The sequence below is a fragment of the Phallusia mammillata genome, chromosome 6 (genome assembly GCF_965637545.1).
Source record: "Phallusia mammillata chromosome 6, kaPhaMamm4.hap1.1, whole genome shotgun sequence".
Classification (NCBI taxonomy): Eukaryota; Metazoa; Chordata; class Ascidiacea; order Phlebobranchia; family Ascidiidae; genus Phallusia; species Phallusia mammillata.
This window is the reverse complement of record NC_137257.1, coordinates 13,319,397-13,341,683: the sequence shown is the minus strand read 5'-3', so window position 1 is coordinate 13,341,683 and position 22,287 is coordinate 13,319,397. Positions and strand designations below refer to the sequence as shown.

Here is a 22,287-nt window from a genome sequence, read left to right as displayed (position 1 = left end):
ACTGCAACAAAAAAGAAAAGAAAAAGTGTATGCAACATTTAATTTGACAAGTAGGAGTTTACACAAAAATGCTTGAGTTAGGCCAGGAGAAATGAAAGCCAATGTTTTACAAAACCAGGATCACACTAGAGATGAGCTACCATATTTTTAAACTTGCCTAAAAAATAACAAATTACCATCTGCTAAAATAATAGAAACAGTTGAAAATGACAAGCATATCACGACAATTGACAACCACTTACCATGTATCATTGCTTTTCAAATCCAATGTCCCAAGTCCTCCATTTGATAGTGTGCTGGGCCTTAGTTTGCTTCGTGAAGCACTAGAAATGCTTCCCCCACCCTGAACTGTCACTTTTTATTACTCCATTTGTTATCAGAACATGGATGCCTATTAGATACAACAACCTTTGCCCATTTTGTATTTTACAGTTTACAATCGAGGAGAATCTGGTACTGCTGCTATTTCACTGCTTAAAATGCGTTTGCTTTTGTCATAACAGTTCACATTTAACTGCCAATTTCATGTAAAACCCATTTCACCTTCGATTATTTCCACAGAAAATATAATATTTTTCAATAAAAAATAAATTTAATGCTTCACTGCTGCCATTGCCGATAAAATCGGGCTGTGTTATAACACATGTTCTAAAATTATAACACCGCCCGATAAGAAACGGGGATTTTTTCATAACACAAGCGCTTCTAATCGAACACTTGTTGACGAATCGGGTGAAATATTTCCCAACCCAGCCCATTTATAGCCGCTAAATAAATAATTCAGCTCTTTACGCCACCTATCGAAAATTAAGCACTTTTAGATCAGGAGAAACGTATCGTGTTAGTAGTTCTACCGCCCGCCAAACGTAACGAACATAAAAAAGGTTGGGTAAAAATTAGTCTCGTAGCAGACTTAATCTACACGCTTCCACATTTCCTCACACCTGTTGCAAAATATATTATTGTCATAAAAAGTAAACCAATTTTCGAATAGTTTTTAAAATAGTGAGCGAAGAAAAATAATTTGGACCATTAGCATTGAAGTTTGCTACAGTTAGTTTGGTTACCATAGTATGGTGAACCGCGTCTCCATAAACAGAAATGTTTCAAACTAAGAATTAAATCTCGTTTGTCGAAGTTAAAGTCGTTTCTACGTTCATGCCAAAAAATTTAAACAATATGAAACAAATGTGGTCTATTTTTTTGTAAATATTGATTTTTTAAATGTCTCCCATTCATGTAATTAAAAGTGGCAAATATGCACCAACATTTTTTACGGTACTTTGTTTGTTATATTGACAGACATATGGATGTTAAAATGCCTAAAACAAGTATAACTTGCTTGGAAATTATCTTGGAAACATCGTTGGCTGATGTTGGGTTTATTCAAGAAATATCCTACAATATTTTGTGTAAGCCAACATCAACTTGTTTAAAATTTAAAGAAACAAAAAGAAAATGTAATCTGACGGTCTTCGAAGCAATTCACTACACAGAAAATTGTAATATTTTGTCAATCGTTCATCTAACGTATGCCTTACATAAATTTAACAAAATCAAAAATACCTAGTGAGGCCCCATGATATGCCGGAAATAATTTCTGACTGGGGAGGCCCCACCCCGCCTCAACCAGTGACGACCAACCGATCGCAAAGTATCTGTTGTCTCCTTCCTATGGGAGAGGATGTTATCTCTCGAGGGAGCAACTTATCATAATTAAAAAAAAAAACGAATAGCAAAAAAAGAATAATTACAAAAAAAACACATTAACGTATACGTAAAAAAGGAACGCGCAAAATTAACGCATAGAGAAAGGAAAATATAGAGAAGAGAGAAAGCAGTTTACAAAAATTGCGATTTGAAGGTCGCAAAATTTGCGGTTAAAGGGTGTTTATATGGCGATTTTTAAATTTCTATGCGTACGTATGAAAAAGAATTTTTTTTTACAGTTATGTTGCCATAACCGAAGTAATTATCGTAAGGTTGTTAGGGTTTACATTGAAGATTAGTTTGAAATTTGTTTCGTCAAGGGTATTCGTAAAAATTTTCAGTTGTTCCGTTAGATTGTCCAAAATGTTTGCTGCCGTTTTTGTAATAAAATGTTCGGGGAATTCTAACTACTCATTTTTAATATCGAATTTAATTTTCTGTTTGATAATAATTTCCGTACGCCAAATTACAATCATTTTTTATAACAACTAAGGGTAAGTTTTTATCAAATAAGTTCAAAAGAAATAAATTTGGATTGAGGTCGAAAGAAATTTGGAACTGACTGGAAAGAATATATTTTATGTCGTTTAATATTTTTTGTGGGATTATGCAATCAGTTAAGGCAGGGGTGTGCAACCTGCGGCCCGTTGATAAAGTTCGTGCGGCCCGCGGAGACGCTGGAATTTTCTAATTTACTGGCAAACGAGTCCAATGATCATATATTTTTGAGCACAATAGCACATTGGTGCGCCCGGTGGTATTTCTATGCGACCTGGCAATAATGTGACTATAAATAAATGCGACTTTTACTTGTTAACTCAATATAAGCATATTTGGTATGAAACAAATTAAATTCAGCTGGGGGTGCGGCCCGCGATCTGATCATGGTAATTGTATTTGGCCCCACGGTGAAAAAGGTTGCACACCCCTGAGTTAAGGGATCAGTTATATTATCGGTATTTGTCCTACATAATTTACATACGGAGACGGGATCTACCAGACTTAAGGGTATAAATTTTCTTTTCTTTGAAGAAATCGCCCCATTTAAAGCGTTGTGAATGGTTAAATACGTGTATTGCCGATCATAGTTATTAAAAAGGCGTTTTATTCCTTTTTGGTATAGGAGTGCGTTTTGCCATTTGAAGTCGGGGTTGGATGTTGGGCTGGTAATAATTTATTTTTTCTTAATAAACTCATAATAGAAGTTGCGTAGTTTTGCTTTTCTCCTCTTGAATTCATTATTTAGGTCAATTAAATTTTTATATGACTCGAAAATATTTTGCCATTCGGGGTTTGTTTTCCAGGCCGTTGGTTTGTTGTGGTCGAAAATGGTTGGTTTAATTTGACGAAGTTTGAATCCTAAATCGTAGAGGGCCCATTGCTGCCAGATTTCAGGAGTTTTGTCGGGGACAATTAGATCGCGTAATTTTTCTAATTGTGTAAGGTCAGGCATTTTAATTCCTCCGTTATTAATTTGTGCGATGAGTTTTTTCCAAGATAATTGTTCGATTTTGTTTGGATGCCAAAGGAATTGATAAACAGTATAATTCAGGTCTTTTAGATGTTTTTGTTGCGATGGAAAAGCTCTAGCTAAGAATAGAATTCGGGGGATTATCTAAGTATTAGTTACAGAAAGTTTGCTGAAAAGGGATAAGTTTCTAGTAATAAATTTGGATACAATATTTCGACAGTGGTTAATAAATTCTTTCCAGTTCTTGTTGGTTTGCCAATTGTGGGTTAAACAATTTATACGTAGTATTTTTACATTGTTTTTCATAAAATTTGGGAAAATTCGCGTAATGTCAGTTTGTAAATTATGGGAGAAAGCAATAATTTCGGTTTTGTTTTTGGTAATTTTTTTGTCCAGATGCCAATTCGTAAAGTTTCATTTGGACGAAGATTTCGTTCAAAGATGGTTGTTCTGATATTATAAAAGTCGAGTCATCAGCGTATTGTTGTATTTTTGATTCAGCCGGGTCAATTTTAATTCCATTTATTTTCGAATGAACCACCTGGAAGCCGTCGTCCTTCGAATTGTTCTTTGTTGTTTGGATAAGGGCTTCAGTTATGGCTACATATAACAACATGGACAGGCCACAACCCTGCCTCACACCGCGTAGAATTTTAATTTCGTCTGTAAGTTTGCCGTTTACGTTAATTTGGCTTGTCATATTTTTGTAGAAAATTTTGATCCAATTCAGGGTATAATCGTTTATGCGTAATTTTTTCAGGTCTTTGAAGATGAATTCATGATTTAAGGTGTTTCAATATCAATAAGTACAAGGGCTAGAGGGGACGATTTTTGTTTTGCGTATTCTATGATAGCTTTTATATTATAATGTGTGTGCTGAATATATCTTTTTGGAAGGCCGCATTTTTGTTCTATTGCGATTTTATTGTTAAATTCGTTTCGTAAGCGGTTTGCGATAGTTTTGCTTATTATTTTATAATCCGAATTCAAAAGGGATATTGGTCGCCAATTTTTGATAAGGGTTTCGTCTTGTTTTTTTGTGGGATAAGTTTCACGATCGCATTTTTGGATGATTTGGGGAGTTCTTTTTGCAGGTATATATTTTGTGTTAATTCATGAAAGCTGTATTTTAGTAGGGGCCAAATTTTTTTATAAAAATCCACTGGTATGCCGTCTTGTCCGGGTGACGAATTTAGGTCAATTGCGTTAATTGACAGTTCTATTTCGTTGAGGGTCAAGGGGGAAATTTGGCTCAAGTCATCGGTTTGCAGGAAATGGTTTTGCGCGTTTGCCGTCGATTTGCTTTTGCTTTGCCAGAGGTTTGCGTAAAATTTATGTAGATCTTTTATGATTTTGTCCTGATCCGTCTCTATTCTGTCATTTATATTTAAAGTTCGAATACTGGTTGTTTCTTGTTTTATGTTTTCGACTCTTTTTTGTTACTTGTTTAACTCGTGCTCTAATTTGCGCTCTTTTCATTTCTTTTTCTTGTTGGGCTTTTCGTTTCTTTTTAAGTGCGACGAATTTGATGTTAGCTTCAAGGTTATTTTGATCCATTTTTGCTACGAGGTCATCTAATTCGTTTTGATTTTGTTCGAGTTTTTTTGTCGTTTTTCCTTTTTTGAATCGCGAAAGTAATTGATTTCTTTTTAATTTTGTGTTATAGGCTTTCCCACCAAGTTATTGGGTTATCTATTTCATCTTTTTCATTTTCGAAGTGTAATATAAGGTTATTAATTAAATCAATATAATTTTGGTCATTTAATAGGTCCAAGTTTAATTTCCAAGTGGATTTGCCCCATTGTTTATCAAGATTAAAATTAAAAGTCGTGGAAGGCGCGTAACAATGGTCGGAAAAAATAATTTGGTGTTGGTCGAATTTAGTTAATTTGCTTAGAAGGTATGTGTTGCAGTAAATTCGGTCTAATCGGTTCGAAGATTTGTTTCCTATACGGGTGTAGAATTTTTTATTTGCATAAAAGAAGCGAATTTATGTTCTGTTTGGAATGGGTAACCAATTTTCGAAATGTGTTTTGTTTAATTTATGAACTTCCTGTATCAAAAAGATATCCGAGTCAGATTTCCAAATGAAATTTTCAATGTGACTATAACTACGTTCAAAACCGTTTGTGTTCAGTGAAACACACCAAGCAACGCACAATGCTTTTTGATTCTATTGAAGTCCGGTATTGATGCTTACCTTATTCAAATAGAATGCTGTTATAAGGTAACAGGCGGTTACCTGAAGCCCGTACATGCTTTATTTCAAGACACGGGTTAGTACTACAAGTGAAATGGCAAGAAAAAATCCCGTCAGTCGGTGTCGCGCATAATATGAACACTAGAGCAAAGTAGTGGCCAAAACAATGTGAAACTAACTTTGCGCAGTGTTACTGGAACATTGTAGCGTGTTTTCCAATTGCGCAGACCTGTTCATGGTGACTTTATCCGAAGCATTGCAGGCACACAGGTGTGATAGTCACCCGGTAATTACCGGGTTGGCTCAAGCGCGATTAGCTGGGGCCTGCAGGTCTGGCATAATTACCGAACCAAATTAGCCGACCAGCCCGTGCAGCGCTATGCGCTTCTACTCAGCTTCTGCACCACGGGGAGCCTCATTGGCGCCCTCCACGGCTTTGTGTAAGGCCCAGCAACACTTATAATGGGTAATAAAGAAACAAACCAACCAACCAACCGTCCGCAGCTTTAGGGAACCGATTTAAAATGATTAAAGGCGAAACAAGTAACAGATCTCTTTGTTTGTTGGCGCAACTCGCACAATAAAACAACACAAAACAAGTACCTCAAATAGTTGGGATTCTATTTGAATAAGGTAAGCATCAGTACGATATTGACTGCCCCCTATCCGTGCCATCAGCAAGTTAAGTCCTAGGATTTACACGTGAAACTGGCTCGTACAATATAAGCTATTTCAGGTCCCTGTGCGTTTTCCCCATCTACCGTTTCCACCCCTGCTAGGTCTAACGTTTGCGCGGACTTCTATAATTGCCGTCGCAAACGTTCTTACCCCAACTGCCCCGTGTGTTTACCACAAGGGGTAGTTGACTCCCCCACCTGCTACCGCGGCCTCCTCGTGCGCCACCTTGTGGACACGAAGCCTGTCCCCAAACGCGACCCCAGCCCGGTAAGGCAGTGCCCCAAACCTTCGACATCAGTACCCACGACACCCCGGCCCGCATTTTCCACCCTACCCCCATCCCAGACCGACGAATGTCCGGGGCTCCCAGTGAGACTGAAGTACTGGCCAAACTCCCTGCCCGGAAAACTCGACAGTTCATTTATGCCAAAACGGCCGACCTCGAGGAAAACCCAATTAGCCCGAAAATCAGATTGGGTGGTTTGGCCTTTGTCGTCGAATATGACAATCAACCACTGCAGTGCTTTGTATGCCGCCAGTTCAGGCATATGCGAGATGAGTGCGAGGCACTCAACAGCCGGGAAAACACCCCTGAAAACTCGGTAGAGGAAGCAGTCGAGGACCCGCCTCTGCCATCGGCTACCTCCACCCTGGCGCGGGCGGAGAAGGACGACGGCTTCCAGGTGGTTCAGGGGCGCCGCAATCGCAAGAAAAGCGGCAACATCATCGCCCCACGCCTGAAGTCCGGTGCCATCGAGACTGGCACCCTGGTCGCCCAGGCACTGGAGCCTCTTACAACAATAGAGGCCAACAAGGAACTTCAGCATCCGGAGGGCGGCACCTCGGGTGCCCCCGACAAGGAACACCAGAATCCGGAGGGCGGCACCTCGGGTGCCTGGCCAATCCGGCCAAAGACAAAGATTTGGAATTATCCTCCTGGAAAGCGTCTGTTGTTATCGGCAACGCCTGCAGCGTAACCGAGAGCTGGCGTGCCTACTATCGCACCTTCCGTTCCTCTATGACTTAACACACTGGGTACATACTCACCTGGAATGCCAAATCATTAATTTCTAAATCCAAACTTTTACCCCTACTCCTTACCAGGCCTCGACATATCCTATCCCCAACTCCCTCAGGCGAAGGGTGAATAGCGCGTGCGAGGTGTTTATGACGAACAACACGAAACTGATCATACCCATTGACACTCTGGCACTCCCGTTTGACAGAGAAGGCTACAACGTGGCCACATTACTGCGATATTTTCTTTATGCAGCACATATTTTCCTACTGCAGACATAGATTGAACGACACCCCAACCTCCCCCGGTATGGCCATGGTCGAGTATAACATCGGACTACAGCTCTCCCACCCCTATCTCTTATCGAAAAATATAACTTATCTTTTGTCCAACTCGTCCGTGGATCCATCCGTACCCTTTATCGGCTAATAACCCTTTCCCAAGCGAATATCCCTGGCGCGAGCGGCTCTCAAGCGCAATGTTCACCACCCTAACGCCCTTAGCTTTGTTTCTCACTCTGGGGATGGGAACGGTAGAATTTTGCCTGCCGACATTAGACTCCACCATTCAACCATACACGTCGTTAACGTGTATGCCCCTACCCGTAATGAGCGCTTTCTTCGAATCTCTCTACACCTACTCGAGGCATCCCACTCTCTTGGCCGGTGATTTCAACGGTGTGTAGGACCCGATACTTGAGCATTCTTGGACCCGATACTGATTCCGGTCGCCACACGGAAAACACTAAGGAGATGCTTAACATCGCCCACACTTTTTACAGTAAACTTTACACGAAACGCCCTACATGTACAGCAGCTCAGCGGCACTTTCTGAAACACGTCACCCCTAAACTTGACTCGAATGATGATACACTAGGGAAGCCCATAACGGCTGAGGAAGTGCTGAACACAATTATGCAAATGTCGTTGGGGAAATCCCCTGGACCCGATGGCGTCGAGTTTTACCGCTCGTGCTGGCGTATCATTGGCCAGGATTTAACTGACGTCATTAACACGATACACTCGTCGGGAACCGTCCCGGACGAGATGAAACGTGGCACAGTTATCTTAATTCATAAGAAAAACGACAAAACACTGCTAAAGAACTACCGCCCGATCTCGTTGCTTAACACTGGCCTTAAAATCTACACCAAGATTCTGGCAAATCGCATGCGCGCGCTCTTGGATAAGGTTCTGCACCCCCAACAATTCGCTGCGCCCGCCCGTCGAATTGCCGACGCCACCGTTTTGCTGAGAGATCTCTATTGTGATGCGATAGAGCGGGGCCTCAAAGGGTTGGGTGAGGATGGAGAAAACCGAAAGAATGAAATAAACATAATTGCACTGTAACACAAAAACAAACGTAGATGTATCTCGGCCTAAAGCACACACAGTAGACAAAAGCACGGGAATTTGCTCGCTGCTTTCCGGCAGAAATTCCAGCGTTGCAACGTGACAATAAGAAAATGGCACACACGGTAACTGGAAAATTGGTCGTATGATATTGACTACTTAAACAGCCAATCAGAGACTAGGAGTTCGAAATATTTGGACTTAAGTACGCTCTGGACAGCGCAGCGGGTTAAAAAACATACATGGTGACAAAATATACTTTGACAAAGAATGGCGACAAAATATGTAGATGAGAAGAAACCTTACGATGGGATAAAGGCAATATAACTGAGTAAAAGGGCACAGCAATGCGGCTGTTTTGGTTCTATATCATGGCTGTTTTTCTGGCCAATCAGAAACCTGAGGACATTAAAACTACGTTGCAAGGTATGAAATCAGGTGGGTTTCAAAACTAGGAAGTAAATAAAACTAACCTAAGGGGACACGGCCTTGAGGTCCTGTGTAATTGGTCGTTTTATCGGCCAATCAGATACCGAGGCATAATAATAGAGACATGGCACAACAAAGTAAGTGACAAAAATACCACTAGGGTTATACGAAGTAAGCTCCCTGCAGGTCTTAAAGCATTAATTGCATGGATACTTTATTACGTATGTGTCTGGGAGTCTAGCAGCAGTCAAGCTGTTTCAAAAAAGGGGGGTATTGTTTCCATACTACGCGATGAAAAACATCTATGGATTACGGTGGCCCACAAGTGCAATCATTTGGACTTCGTCGTGAGAAAGCCGATTTTAATGAAGATAATGTTAAAGTGAGAATTGCAGAAAACTTAAATGGACCCAATTGCATGTTAGGCTACAGAGCTATATAGCATGCTTTAAGAAGGGAAGTAATTTTAGTCCCAAGAAAAGTGATTGCTAAATTATTGAAAGAATTAGACCCCCAAGGCTGTACTTTACGAAGAGCCAAGCGCTTAAGACTAAGGACTTATGCTTCTAATAGACCAAATGAATGTTGGTACATAGATGGATATGACAAACTTAAACCATATGGTTTTCCTATACATGGTTGTATTGATGGTTACAGCCGAAGATTACTGTGGTTAAAGGTGACCAGAAGCAATAAAAACCCTGGAAAAAATGCAAATATTTATTTGGATGCTGTTCTAAATTTTGGTGGATGTCCAAAAAAGTTAGGTCTGACTATGGAACTGAAAATGGCCTTGTGGCAGCTGCTCAGTGCTATTTTACAAATGACACCGACGCCCATATATATGGAACGTCACCCCATAATCAAAGGATTGAAGCTTGGTGGTCTTTTTTAAGAAAAACTCGCACTACTTGGTGGATTACCTTTTCAAAAATTTAATTCAACAAAGATTTTTTGTTCAAATGGAATGTTTGTAGTTTGCCTTTTCCTCTATTCTTCAAACTGAAATGAATGTTGTTGTGGATAATTGGAACAGTCACTACATAAGAAAGTCAAACCATGAAACTGTGACTGGTAGACCAGATGAATTATTTTATGCGCCAGAAATTCATTCAGCAGTAGATCATCTTATTTTAATAACGAACAATCAATGTGATCATGTTAAAGGGAGTTTACATGATGATAGCAGCAACCAAGATAACGAGTTTCAAGACTATTTAAAGTTTGTTGCAGAAACTGTTGGTTTAAAAACTACATCAACATGGAATGACTACCCAACAGTGACTGAAAAAATGTCAGTTTTTCCATTTATTGACCTAATAATGTATGTGATGTGCTGCTAAACAGTCAGGTTGTATTATGTGTGGTCAATATCACATGTTAATATTCAGTGGTAGTACAAGTTTTATATTGTTGTAATTTTTTATATGTTTTTTTAGATAAAAATATTTTAAAATTTGTAAGATATGTGGGGTTCGGATTCAGCAGTTATTTAAGTTTTGTCCTCAGTGCTCATCTCCAGTAATAAAGGATTTGCCCAGTGGATCTAACACTCCTGAATCAGCAACTGCTTTCTCAAGTGAATCACTATCTGCACCTAAGTCCCCGCCTTTATTTCAAAAATTTAAAGAGTTAAAATCACAAGAAAGGTCCAGTCTGTTATATAGGCCAAAAGTGAAAAAAAAAAGTTTGACAGAGTTGAAGAAGAAGTTACCATCACTATAGGTGTCATGTGTATCAATTAAAATGTAACTTTGTCAATGAAAAGAGGGAAAAATTTCCCATTAAAAGTTAAGCGTGGTGCCACTATTGAGAAAATTTTTCATCATGCATTTAAAAAGCGTTGTGTTTGGGATAGTTTTTTGAGAAGGAAAGACAATACCAATCGGTTTATCCTGATGGAAAGTTGGTTAAATTTGTACCTGGCATTGAAGGAGATTTTACTTTGATTAAACACAAACTAGAATTAGGAAAACCATTCTCAAGACTAGTGTTGTACCTTGGTTACCAAGAAGAATGAGGTGAAATTGATTCCACTTACACAAAAGCCAATACACTCAATGCTTCAAAAAAGTCAATGGAAAAGCCTTCGACAAGCTCCACTTCAAAACTGACAAACCTAAGGTGCCCATAGGCGCCCACTTGAAAAAATTTGCGGGGAGGCAGAAGCAAAACTTGCTAACCTAACATAGTACAAAAAACGCCGACTCACAGATTTTTACACAAAAACGCCCATACACGTATATAAATTCCGTACGTGGTGGTAAAAGAGTTGTCATGTTTGGATGTGCTTATTTGAGGGGCGGTGCTTTGCGAAATATTTCAATAATGTTTCCAATTGTTGGTTTCGAAATGTGGAGATGCTGCAGGTAATTTTGGAAATACTGGACTTCCAAGGAAAGGCGATTGCAGTTGACGTCGGGAAAGTTTTCAATTAACTGTGCCTGGTCAACTTGTTTGCAAAGTAGTGTGTCCTCCATAAACCGAACTTTGGCCAAATTTTCTTTAGAAAACTGGTTAACAAGCGCACAGTTTGCGAGGCGGTACATTTCTGTGTAAATATTTTTGTAATAATGAAGGGGAGTCAAATTGATATCATTTGAACATCGACGCCTTCTTGCAACAACCGGTTCAGATATTTTAAGTTGACTCGCTGAATCAACTACAGATTGTACCAAGGCTTCCGCATTTCTGTTGGAAGCACTCTCCTCTGAAAACGTGTTTACCAGTCTCCCAATCATTTTCTGAACTTCGGCCACAGTCTTATTTCTGAGTTGCATTTTGGTGTGAACTGGATGAACGGGAATCAAAAATCTTTCCATTAGACTAGGGTTGCCATATTTTATGATACACAATCCCTGACAACTTTATCTCGGTTGCGTTAACCCAGTTGTTCTTAAACTTTAAGTCGGAATGTGTTAACGTAAGTCTAAATGTATATTTCAGAAAAACGAAAGTTGATTGCAGGATTTTAGCTGGTTATGCAAAATTGCGCATAACAATGATCCAAATCTGACATCACAGACAAAACAAAAACATTACAATTGTGCGCAAACAATTGTATTTTTGATAGTTGTAATGCAATAAAGCCTATTGTTTAGCAGTGGAGACGGTCGATTCTCACTTTCACTTTGATTTAAACTTATTCAAAAAAATGAAAATGCAAACCAATCAAATGAAACCATGTTTTTTAAGTACAAATTTTAAGAAGATTGATGTTGTTCAGTGGCGGCTCGTGCCTAAAATTTCTGGGGGTGCTGCTCCAAATTTTAGCCTTCATTAAACAAATATTGGCAATACATAGAAAAGCCACATTTCTAGTTTTCTAGCCATTGTTTTGTGTAGAAACAAGTAATACAAATGTTAATTAGAAACTCCATTGTGACGTAATTTTTGTTACGCAATAATGTACACGAGTGTAAACAGTAGACGGCATCATTAGGGAATTTTGTTTACTTGCACAGCGACGGACCAAACTCAATAACATGCAGTAATAATGTGGCACAAAAACACACGTGACACAGTCTCGAAACGAAGCGGATGTAAATACGGTAAAATACAACAACAATACATTGAAACAAGTTAGTAATAAATAAGTCGAAAAAGGTCGAAGTATTTCAGTTGGACAACATTTAAGAAAAACTGGTTGTAACAATGATCACTAACCAACACACTTACTTGGGGTGTAAATTGCCGATCAGGCGAAATGTGCAACGGGAAAGTATTGTCGGCTTGTTGTCAGGCCCATTGCTGGCAGGTTGACCAACTAGAAAAAAATTTAATTTGCCACAAGCCGATAAGCAATGGAACAAAACCACTTGTTTCCGCTGGGGGGGCAGTAAAGATTATTGTTCTAAAATGCATGGTTTTAAACGTGAATTTTTAATACTTTTTACAATTATTCGTTTTATTTTAATATTTTGCCATATTTGCTTCCTAAAATTACCTTGACATTTTATCCTCAAGTGTATTTAGTTGTTCTTAAAAAACCCTTAAACTGAGTTGCGTTATGAACGTTTATGACGACACAGTTTGTTTGTTGCGCAATAAACTATGCTGTGTGATTGATGTTTCCTACGTTTTTTAAGAAGATTTTGTCAGAATATAAGCGCAGGTAAGCTTTTATTTGAAGTTATATAACGAAATATAGAAAAAAGGTGTATCTGAACAAATATTTTCTAGCAGACGCGACGGCTAAAGCGAAGAAAAAAGTTCCACAGGTTGCTTGCAAGTTTTTGTGAAAAAATGTCAAAGCAGTGTAATTTGTGTGAAGCTGTGCTTTCAACACAGGGATCCCTTTGGCGGCACAAAAAACGATCACATTACAAAAAATTAGACGAATTTCCACCAAGTGCAAAACAAAAGACGTGCCCATTCTGTGCCCATGTATGTTTTTCTAACAAAAGTATAATTCAACATTACAATGATGCACACGGGAGACAAATAAAAATCGAAACACGTCAGTTCGTATCTGAGGCGGATTTTCAACAGTGGAAAGAATGCTTAGAAAAGGACCACAGCACAAAGTTTATTACTGCCCGCTTGACAAAAAGATCACAGCACTTTGAACGAGTTTATTATGATTGTAACCGCTCAGGAAATTTTGTGTCTGCCTCCCAAAGAAAAACGAGCTCTAAAGACCCAAGGATCCAGCAAGATCTCTTCAAAACGTACAGCCTTTATGATAAAATGCACGCACATAGCATCCCGTTTAAAGGAATTAAAAACGAGCATTTACGATCCCATCATCGCGTATAAGTCACAGGGTTTTAAGAACGAGATAAGTAGTTTAAACGAAGAAGATTTTATTTTAGGCCTACAAACAGAATTTCAGCAACACATGCTAAAAAAATTTGGAAACAACCCTATTTGCATTGACTCAACACATGGAACAACTAATTACAAATTTCTTCTCACCACTTTCATGGCCATCGACGATTTTGGGGAGGCCATTCCGGTTTTATGGGTAATTTCAAATCGTGAAGACGCGAAAATTCTTGGTTTCGTTTTTGAAGCTCTAAGAAAAAGATGTGGTGACGTACAGTGTTCAGTTTTTATGAGCGATTTAGCTAACAATTTTTATAATGCCTGGACTTCTGTTTTTTCTTTGCCATTTAAACGCTTGTACTGCAACTGGCATGTTGACAAATGCTGGCGAAAAAATATTTTAAAGCTAATTCCAGATGTTGACACTCGATTATCATTTTACGCCTATTTAAAAACGATGCAATACGAAACGAAAGAACCAGAATTTCGCAAATTACTTCAAGATATGCCATCTTTGTTTTCTTAATATGACCAGATTTTGTTGAGTACTTTAAAAAAAAACCTACATCATTCAGGAAAAGTACCGTTTATGGGCAACCTGTTTCAGGATTGGCTCCATGACCAACACCAACATGTATGTGGAGTCTTTTCACAGAGTACTAAAAACGGTTTATTTTAACAAAAAGAAAAACAGAAGAGTGGACAATTTTCTTGTAACTCTGTTTAAATTTACTCTTGACAAATGTTTGGAATTGTTTATTAAAGTGGAAAAAGGAAAAATCACTCACAGAATCTAAGAGACCAGAAAACGTCACAAACTGGCTGCAACCACGACGAGTATTCAGCAAATGTCGCTTCAAACCTGGATGGTGGGAGCAAATAAGTATTTGGTGGAAGCAGTAACCAACCAATGTGACCATGGTTGCAAGGTAAAATGTTCCATCTGCAACATATGCGTCCACATGTACAGTTGTACTTGTCCTGACTTCCTAATTCACACTGTTGCATGTAAACACATGCATGCTGTCCATATGCATCGCACCCGTGATACCAACACAGTAGAGGTCGAACATAGGCGCTCATCGGTTTCGTCCAGCGACGTCTTTGCTGTTCCAAGCGGTCATTCCGCGGCTCCACCAAGAGACCACTCCACCGAGCGATCATTCCGCGGCTCCACTAAGAGACCATTACGCGCGTCCATCAAGCGACCTCTTCACTGTTCCACCGAGCGACCATTCCGCGGCTCCACCAAGAGACCATTCCACGCGTCTATCAAGCGACCTCTTCACTGTTCCACCGAGCGACCATTCCGCGGCTCCACCAAGAGACCATTCCGCGCGTCTATCAAGCGACCTCTTCACTGTTCCACCGAGCGACCATTCCGCGGCTCCACCAAGAGACCATTACGCGCGTCCATCAAGCGACCTCTTCACTGTTCCACCGAGCGACCATTCCGCGGCTCCACCAAGAGACCATTCCTCGCGTCTATCAAGCGACCTCTTCACTGTTCCACCGAGCGACCATTCCGCGGCTCCACCAAAAGACCATTCCACGCGTCCATCAAGCGACCTCTTCATCGTTCCACCGAGCGATTATTCCGCGCGTCTATCAAGCGACCACTCCACCGTTCCACCAAGCGATCATTCCGCGCGTCCATCAAGCGACCACTCCACCAGAGCGTCGCGGCATTCCCCTCATTTCAGCGACAATACTAAATTTAAACAAATCCTTGTCAAGACAACCAGTGTTTTTTTTAAGGTGTTTTGGCGGTTTCCCAAAATCCCCCCAAAAAACCCAAAATTTGGCAAATATGGCTATTTTTTGGTATTTAAATGAAACACTTGCGGTCTCTTAAAACTACTTAGCGGTCACCCAAACCAAACCTTAAAAAAAACCCTGAAGACTACTATAGCCGCTAAGCAACCATCCTTATCAAAACTTAAACTTATGGAGCATTTTCACTTTCAGCCTCAAATTAGGTTCAAATCAGCATGCAAAACAAAACCAACCCAAAAGAACAGTCTTAGATTACCAACGAACGAAGAAAAAAAACATCATGACGGGCTCAGCTACAGTTGTTCCGAATATTTGCTCTATTTGTTTCCAAGAAGATGACGGCTTAAAGGAAAGCAAACAAATTAAGTGGATTGAATGTTCTTCCTGCGGATGCTGGGTGCATGAAAATTGCGACATCAAATCCTCTGTTGAAAACGAGTATATCTGTCGCGTTTGCCTTCAATAGTTGTTAGTTATGGCATGTTGCAGCTGTGTTAGTTTCAGCCGAGATTTCTCAATTTGTTTTTATTTTATTTGTTTGCATTACGCACAAAACAGCTAATGTTATTTTAATAGTTATCGTTAAAAAATGTAAAAGCTATTTTATTAAACTAATATTTTTTTCTTATTTATAAGCTATTTTGTTATTAAAAGTTAAACGGCTACCAACGTACCAAAATTTGATCTGTTCATACTTTTAAATTACTTAACTGACAATTACAGGTTAACTGTATATGCCCTGTAAAAATCATAGTTTGCAATAAGTAGAATGCATCGACTGTATACACATGCATATCACAGAATTGAAATACAGACAACATACCGTAACAGGTAAAGAACAAGCAGCAACATTCATATTAAACAAAGAAAAGCAGACACCTGTTAGTTATCTATCACATAACAGCCAGTACAAAGATTGATAAACGCAAACCATGAGGTCTCACAAATTTATTGCACCACAATGGATTTACGTCACAAAGTCATTGTTAATGCGTCAATAGCAACACCAGAACGATACTCTTGGTGTCCGAACTTACCACTTTGAACTTAACCTAAATTTTACATGCTAAGTTAACCAGCGAAGTTAATATACAACAATTAAAAATAATTATACATTTTTTGCACCAAAACCATGCATTTCAGAACAATAATCTTTACTGCCCCCCAGCGGAAACAAGTGGTTTCATTCCATTACTTATCGGCTTGTTAATTTGCCTATCTGTTTAGCTTCAGTTTATGTAATTAATATATGGTAGTGACAATTGCTCTCTGCAAATTTTCTTGCGAGTATTATATACAATACATATAAATGCCTAACAAATGGTAGAGTATGACATGTAAATGTAGTCTTGATGCCTAACAAATGGTAGAGTATGACATGTAAATGTAGTCTTGTTCCAAAACACATCTTTTAAGAAAAATAGTTAAGGTTTACTAAATGTTTTACCTCAATGCTGGTTTTGCTCTACAGGAAACATGTTTCTGTTAAGTGTAAAATTATTTAAACCCAGTTTTGCAGAAATGCAACAACAGCATCCAAATAATTGGACATTTTATTGGTAAGATTAATGGTAGATAGTTGAGAAAAATCGTCGGAAGAGGAGATAGGTAATACTCGAAGTTTTTTTATTGGACGTCGTAATATAGAGAAAGCGAATAGTTTCCACTTTCGTATATCTTCATTAAAAGGGACTTGTTGTCCGCATAAAGGATGCGCATTGATAGACGTCGTAATATTTGGAAAGCAGATAGTTGAAAAAGGACTGGTTGTCCGAAACGAAGTTGGCATTAGTGGAAATGCACATTAGCATGTTTAGTTGTTGCGGACGATGTTTTTGTCCGGATGGGTATTGCAATAAGGAAGTGATTGCAGGCGAACAGACGTCAAAAGTTCATCGTACGTGGTATCACAATAATAGTATTTACAATAATATACAAGGGTCGTGATGAGTTTTATCAACAATCCAGATTTTGTGGGTAACTGCTACATCTGGTGGACTGATCGTTATTATTTGCCCGAAAGAAGTTATCCAGCACCTTGAAATTGCTCGCAATTTTATTGTCCTCGTTCCACAGAAGAGGAAATTTTAGAAACGAATACCCCATGGCGTTATATTCGTTTTGAAAGGAATTTTGAGAGGCATCATTTACATTTTGTGACAGCGTGGTCGAAATGTTTTGTTTAACCTCGTTAATTTCCTTATTCAAATATTGCGTCGAGCTACTTGGTACATTTGGACGAAACTCCTCGGAATTTGACTCATCAGTGGCGAACAAAATGACATCTGTGGACTGTGGTCTTGGTCTTTGTAGCGTCTTCGGCTGAACGAGCCATTCTGCTTTTGCTACGAGTGTTCGCTGCAGGACCACTACTAAGTGTGTCTTTCTTTTGCGACACCCTTCTGCTTTTTTCTGAGCGACCAAATGTCACTGACTGTATAAACTGATCCACGGTGGTGTGTGTATGTATGTGTGCGTCTTTCAAATTTTCAGTACATGCACATGCAGCACATAAATTGGCATGCAACAATGTATTGATAAACAATTATTTAGCATGCACACTTTATTTCACAAACTTGCTTGTGTTTTCTTATGTTACAAAATCAATCAAAATTTAGTTTACACAATAGCGTTTAGTAAATAACATGCACACAGGGGAAATTTGCCAAGTATAGAAATATATCAAACACGCTTACTTTACAAGGCGTTCAACGTATGTGCCAGCTTGATCTTGGCGACGTGATTCCTGTAGATCTCCGAGTAGAATGCAATATTCTCGGTAGTGTCTTGGTTGAAATGCGTGGCCGAACCACAATCGGATGCACCAATTTGCGGGGACGAGGGTGCGCGCGCGCTGCGTTATTGTTTACTTGAAAGCTCTTTGTTAATTCTTCTGCTTCTCGTGGCTCGTATCGGTCGTCTGCAGTAGCGAGTAAGTTCATTATTATGATTCTTAACGCTTGCTGCATAGAGCCGACATGATCCACAAAAGATCAATTTAGTTCTTGTCTTTTATTCTGGTTACGCAACACACATCAAGTCTCATTTATCTCAAGGAAAGGATACGATGGAAAAGAGAAAGATCAAACTGATACTCGTTTTTCGTGCGATCATTGCAAAACAGTACCTTCTTTTACTCACATCAGTTATTAGTTTGTTTTAAGTTAAACGCTTGCAAAGATATGCAGCACTGCAATGGATTGCACAACTATTTCGAAACACCCGGTTTACGCAACAGCCTGTCTTATGGTCAGGCTGTTGGAACATATGAGGAAGACGGGAACATGTAACAACGACACTGAATATGTGCTTCCAATAGTTACTGAATCATGAGAACACAGGGAACAGTAAAGTTACACCGCTCGATACCATATGTCGCAAAAGCAGCATATAATTTCCATGGAACGAAAAGTCATGGTTGCAAAGTTAAAATTTTCCATTACTTAATGCTTAGCCAAACCAAAGTGATGGTTTGAAAGCACGCGACCGCTACAAAGATGACCTGCACTTGGAATTAATTTTGCTGCTGTTAAGAATCATGGAAATTGTGTTTTCCTCATCTGTATCTATTGGTCAGTTAGTTCAGCTCCAAGATCTCATATTTGAGCACCACAAGTTATACAAAGAACTTTTCACTGATGTCAGATTCATAAACAAGCATCATCACATGGTTCATTATCCAACATGCATTCGGATGTTCGGTCCATTATCTGCAATGTCTTGCATGCGCTATGAAGCCAGGCACAATGTTTTCAAAAAACATGCTCATATGATCTGTAATTTTAAAAACATCACCAAATCAATGGCAACAAAAATCAAATTAGGCAATGTTATGATCCGGCATATTTTTCTGGGTTTGGTGACAAGATTGATGTAGGCACTGGAATAACCATACTTTTTTGTCTTTTAGCTCTTGAAGGAATATTTTCGTCTGAAGCCAGATGCAAAAGATATGCATGTCATTTTTCCACCATTAGCTGAGAAGATTGCAGATTATGCAACCAAAAAAAAAGATAACTGCAAATGATTGGGACCGCTTTGAAGACAGTAAGCAGTTTCTTTCCATTTCCAAACTATTTAAGTCTACAGTCATAAAAAGGGGTGTAAGTTTGTAAGGCCACCAAATGATAAGATATTGGTAAAACTGCCCAGGTTTTTCTGTACAAATTGCGGTTATAGTCCTACTATTGATTGATAAAAATAAACAGTCATCACTAAATGATAAGTAATATATTTCTTTTTCAGGAAATTTATCAGCAATAATAGCTCTTCAAGCGCTTCTGCCACCTCTGAATATGAAGGGAGAAAGGGGAAACTTTTCTGTGATTGAAAAGGGGTGAGTTGTGGTTAGTTCTCCTGTGAAAACATGCAATAAATACCTAATTCGAAATATTTCTTTAGGAAGGATAGAAGGATATAGTGTTACGCCTTTTTTCGGTTCTGCTGCAATAACGGGCTGTCAGTACCCAAATCAACTTGTATTAAAATATTAAAAGAGTAAAACGATAAAAAGGCAAGCAGCGCTCAACACCAACTCCAACTGCGGGCTTCTCAGCCGCGTGGGGCCACGTCCCCTCGACAATTCGTTACAGCAAACAAGACATAGAAATATGTTATGACGTCATAAATAGGTGACAAAATAAAAACGTAACACACTTCCCCCGCTACATGTTGTTGTGCCCCCTGGTACAACGCTAAGCAACAAACAGTATAATGCATGAAGGTAAACCTATGACACTGATAACAAGAAATTTTGTGTCCAAATGAACTGACATAGACGTTTGATACAGGTGTAACATAAAGTGAAAAATAGTGAAAGCAACTTAAGTGCATAGTAAACAAACAAAGAAAGAGTGTAAGGCAATAAACAAGAAACAATATGTACTAATTTCATATTAAATAACGAATTGAAACAAAACAAGCGTGAGGGAAACAAAACAAATGTGCCACAAAACAAAACAACTTTTTTCGAACTTTAAATGTTAGGTGACATAAAGGAAGTGACTTAACTAAGGTGACAATGTAAAGTGAAACATATTATTGGAAACACATCAGAATGTAATCTGTAACAAATATAAGATTGGACAGAACAAGTGAAAATACAATGTTCCCGCTAATACTACGCAAAACATTGAGCATCGTATGTGTCAAGTATAGCAGCACACATGTATGGCGCTCAAATCAATACCCGAATCATTTTTTTTTGCTGCGTATCTAATCGGGGGGCTGGGTAAAATCGTAGCTGTCGTGTCTGACGACTCGGTCGTTCTTTATGGGTCTGCCGTGCCCTGTAACGCCCAGGGTGTTGTAAAATAGGAGTCGACTGCTGTGCTGTACCTTTTTCAATTACTTGTTGGAGTGCGTCTCTTTCTTGCTTCTGCAATGCCTTCTGGGGAACCCCAAGTTCGCTAAGCCGCTTTTGGTGTTCATTATTTCCCAAACACGGTTTGTTTTCAACTCTTGTGTCTGTCACATACTCGGCTGCTGCAATATCGTCAAAACACGCTTCCATGCTCTTCTCGATCATTTGCGTTGATTCGAAAAGCGTAACGTCAGAGTGTAGCGGGCACGGAACTGACACTTCGGTTTTTGGTCGAATAACAATTGGTTCATTTCCGGACAGGGTCATCAACTTGTAGTTTACCACACAATTTTGGTTCTGTAGAAAATCCATGCCTAGTATGCACTCCTCTCTCTCGTTGCTGTTAATCCTATGCGTTAGTGTATCCTGACGCTTTACCTCGGGCTACTGACAGTGATAAGGGAACGGTGTCGTTTGTTGGGCACTTCTTTGCAAGTTCCAATCCTGTATACGTGGTCTTCTTTGGCTGCAATTTCTCGGAAAATGTCCCTCGCTATTACAATTATAGCACCTGCGAGAGGAAAATCTCTTGCTCTTATTGCGCAGATCGTTTATTTCAAATCGCAGTTGTTTGATTTCCTCAGTCAAGCGTTTTAACTGATCGGTGACTGGGTCAACTTCAGGTTTCAGCAGGGCAACATCGAAGTCCCGCGTTATCACAATAAAATCGTCCGCGTTGATTATTCGACGCGACGCTTCTCTGAAGCTTGGTTCTTCCTTCGAGCAATTTTCGCGCTGTAAAGTATCTGCGAGGCGTTTGTCCCTAAGGCCGGTAAGCAAGGAAGTGTACAGCATTGCATTCCTTAGTTTGTTGTCTTCTGGAAATGCTTGGTTTCGAAGCGCCACAAGAGCCGACACGAAGTCTCTGTTGGTTTCATCCACTGTTTGAGTGCGTCTTGCCAGCCTTAAGCCCAATGCACACCGCCGTCGTTATCGTGTCGTTAGCGCCTTCTGATCCGACGCCGACGGGTTGTTACGTATGCCAATGCACACCGCGTCGGAGCATACGTAGAGAAGCGATTTTTAGAGCCCGTCCCGACGCGAGAAGTGCTTGCTACGGCGGCCCGATCGAGTAGAAATCAATCCTACTTCGTCGGGGCGTCGTAACCGCGTCGGGACCTCGTGGTGAACAAAAACTTTGTTAAATTGATAATTTTTAGACTATAATATCCTTAGATAATAATTAAAACTACTAGCAGATATATATGGGTTGATGAGATGGTCAAAGAAAGAGACACAAAATCTGAATTTATTTTGGTTGATGAACTGCTTGCCCGAAGTGATGAAGCAAAATTTCGACAATATGCTAGGATGACACCAAAACAATTTTATGACATATTGCAGCAAGTAACGCCAGCTATAGAAAAACAGCATACAAATTTTCGGAAACCAATAAGTCCAAAGCAGAGATTGATTGTGACACTGAGGTAACTTTTGCTTTCTGCATAGTTTTTTCATTACAATAGTAATTGTTTGGTTTATTATCAGGTTTTTGGCAACTGGTTCATCGCAAAAGCAGCTTTC

The 22,287-nt window shown here is 39.4% G+C and overlaps 1 protein-coding gene and 2 pseudogenes across 1 annotated transcript; 2 read left to right on the top strand and 1 right to left on the bottom strand.

Moving 5' to 3' along the window:
- Positions 1 to 6,412: 6,412 nt before the first annotated feature.
- Positions 6,413 to 7,036, top strand: LOC145234291 (uncharacterized). Its single transcript, XM_080099033.1, has one exon. It carries the CDS (start codon positions 6,413 to 6,415, stop codon positions 7,034 to 7,036), a length of 624 nt encoding a protein of 207 aa, XP_079955159.1.
- Positions 7,037 to 13,437: 6,401 nt separating this feature from the next.
- Positions 13,438 to 15,340, top strand: LOC145234290 (uncharacterized; annotated as a pseudogene).
- Positions 15,341 to 20,438: 5,098 nt separating this feature from the next.
- Positions 20,439 to 21,769, bottom strand: LOC145234289 (uncharacterized; annotated as a pseudogene).
- Positions 21,770 to 22,287: the final 518 nt, after the last annotated feature.

Bases quoted from the DNA above. Each gene is read 5' to 3' on its own strand.
- LOC145234291 (XM_080099033.1), top strand. From the start codon at position 6,413: ATGTCCGGGGCTCCCAGTGAGACTGAAGTACTGGCCAAACTCCCTGCC.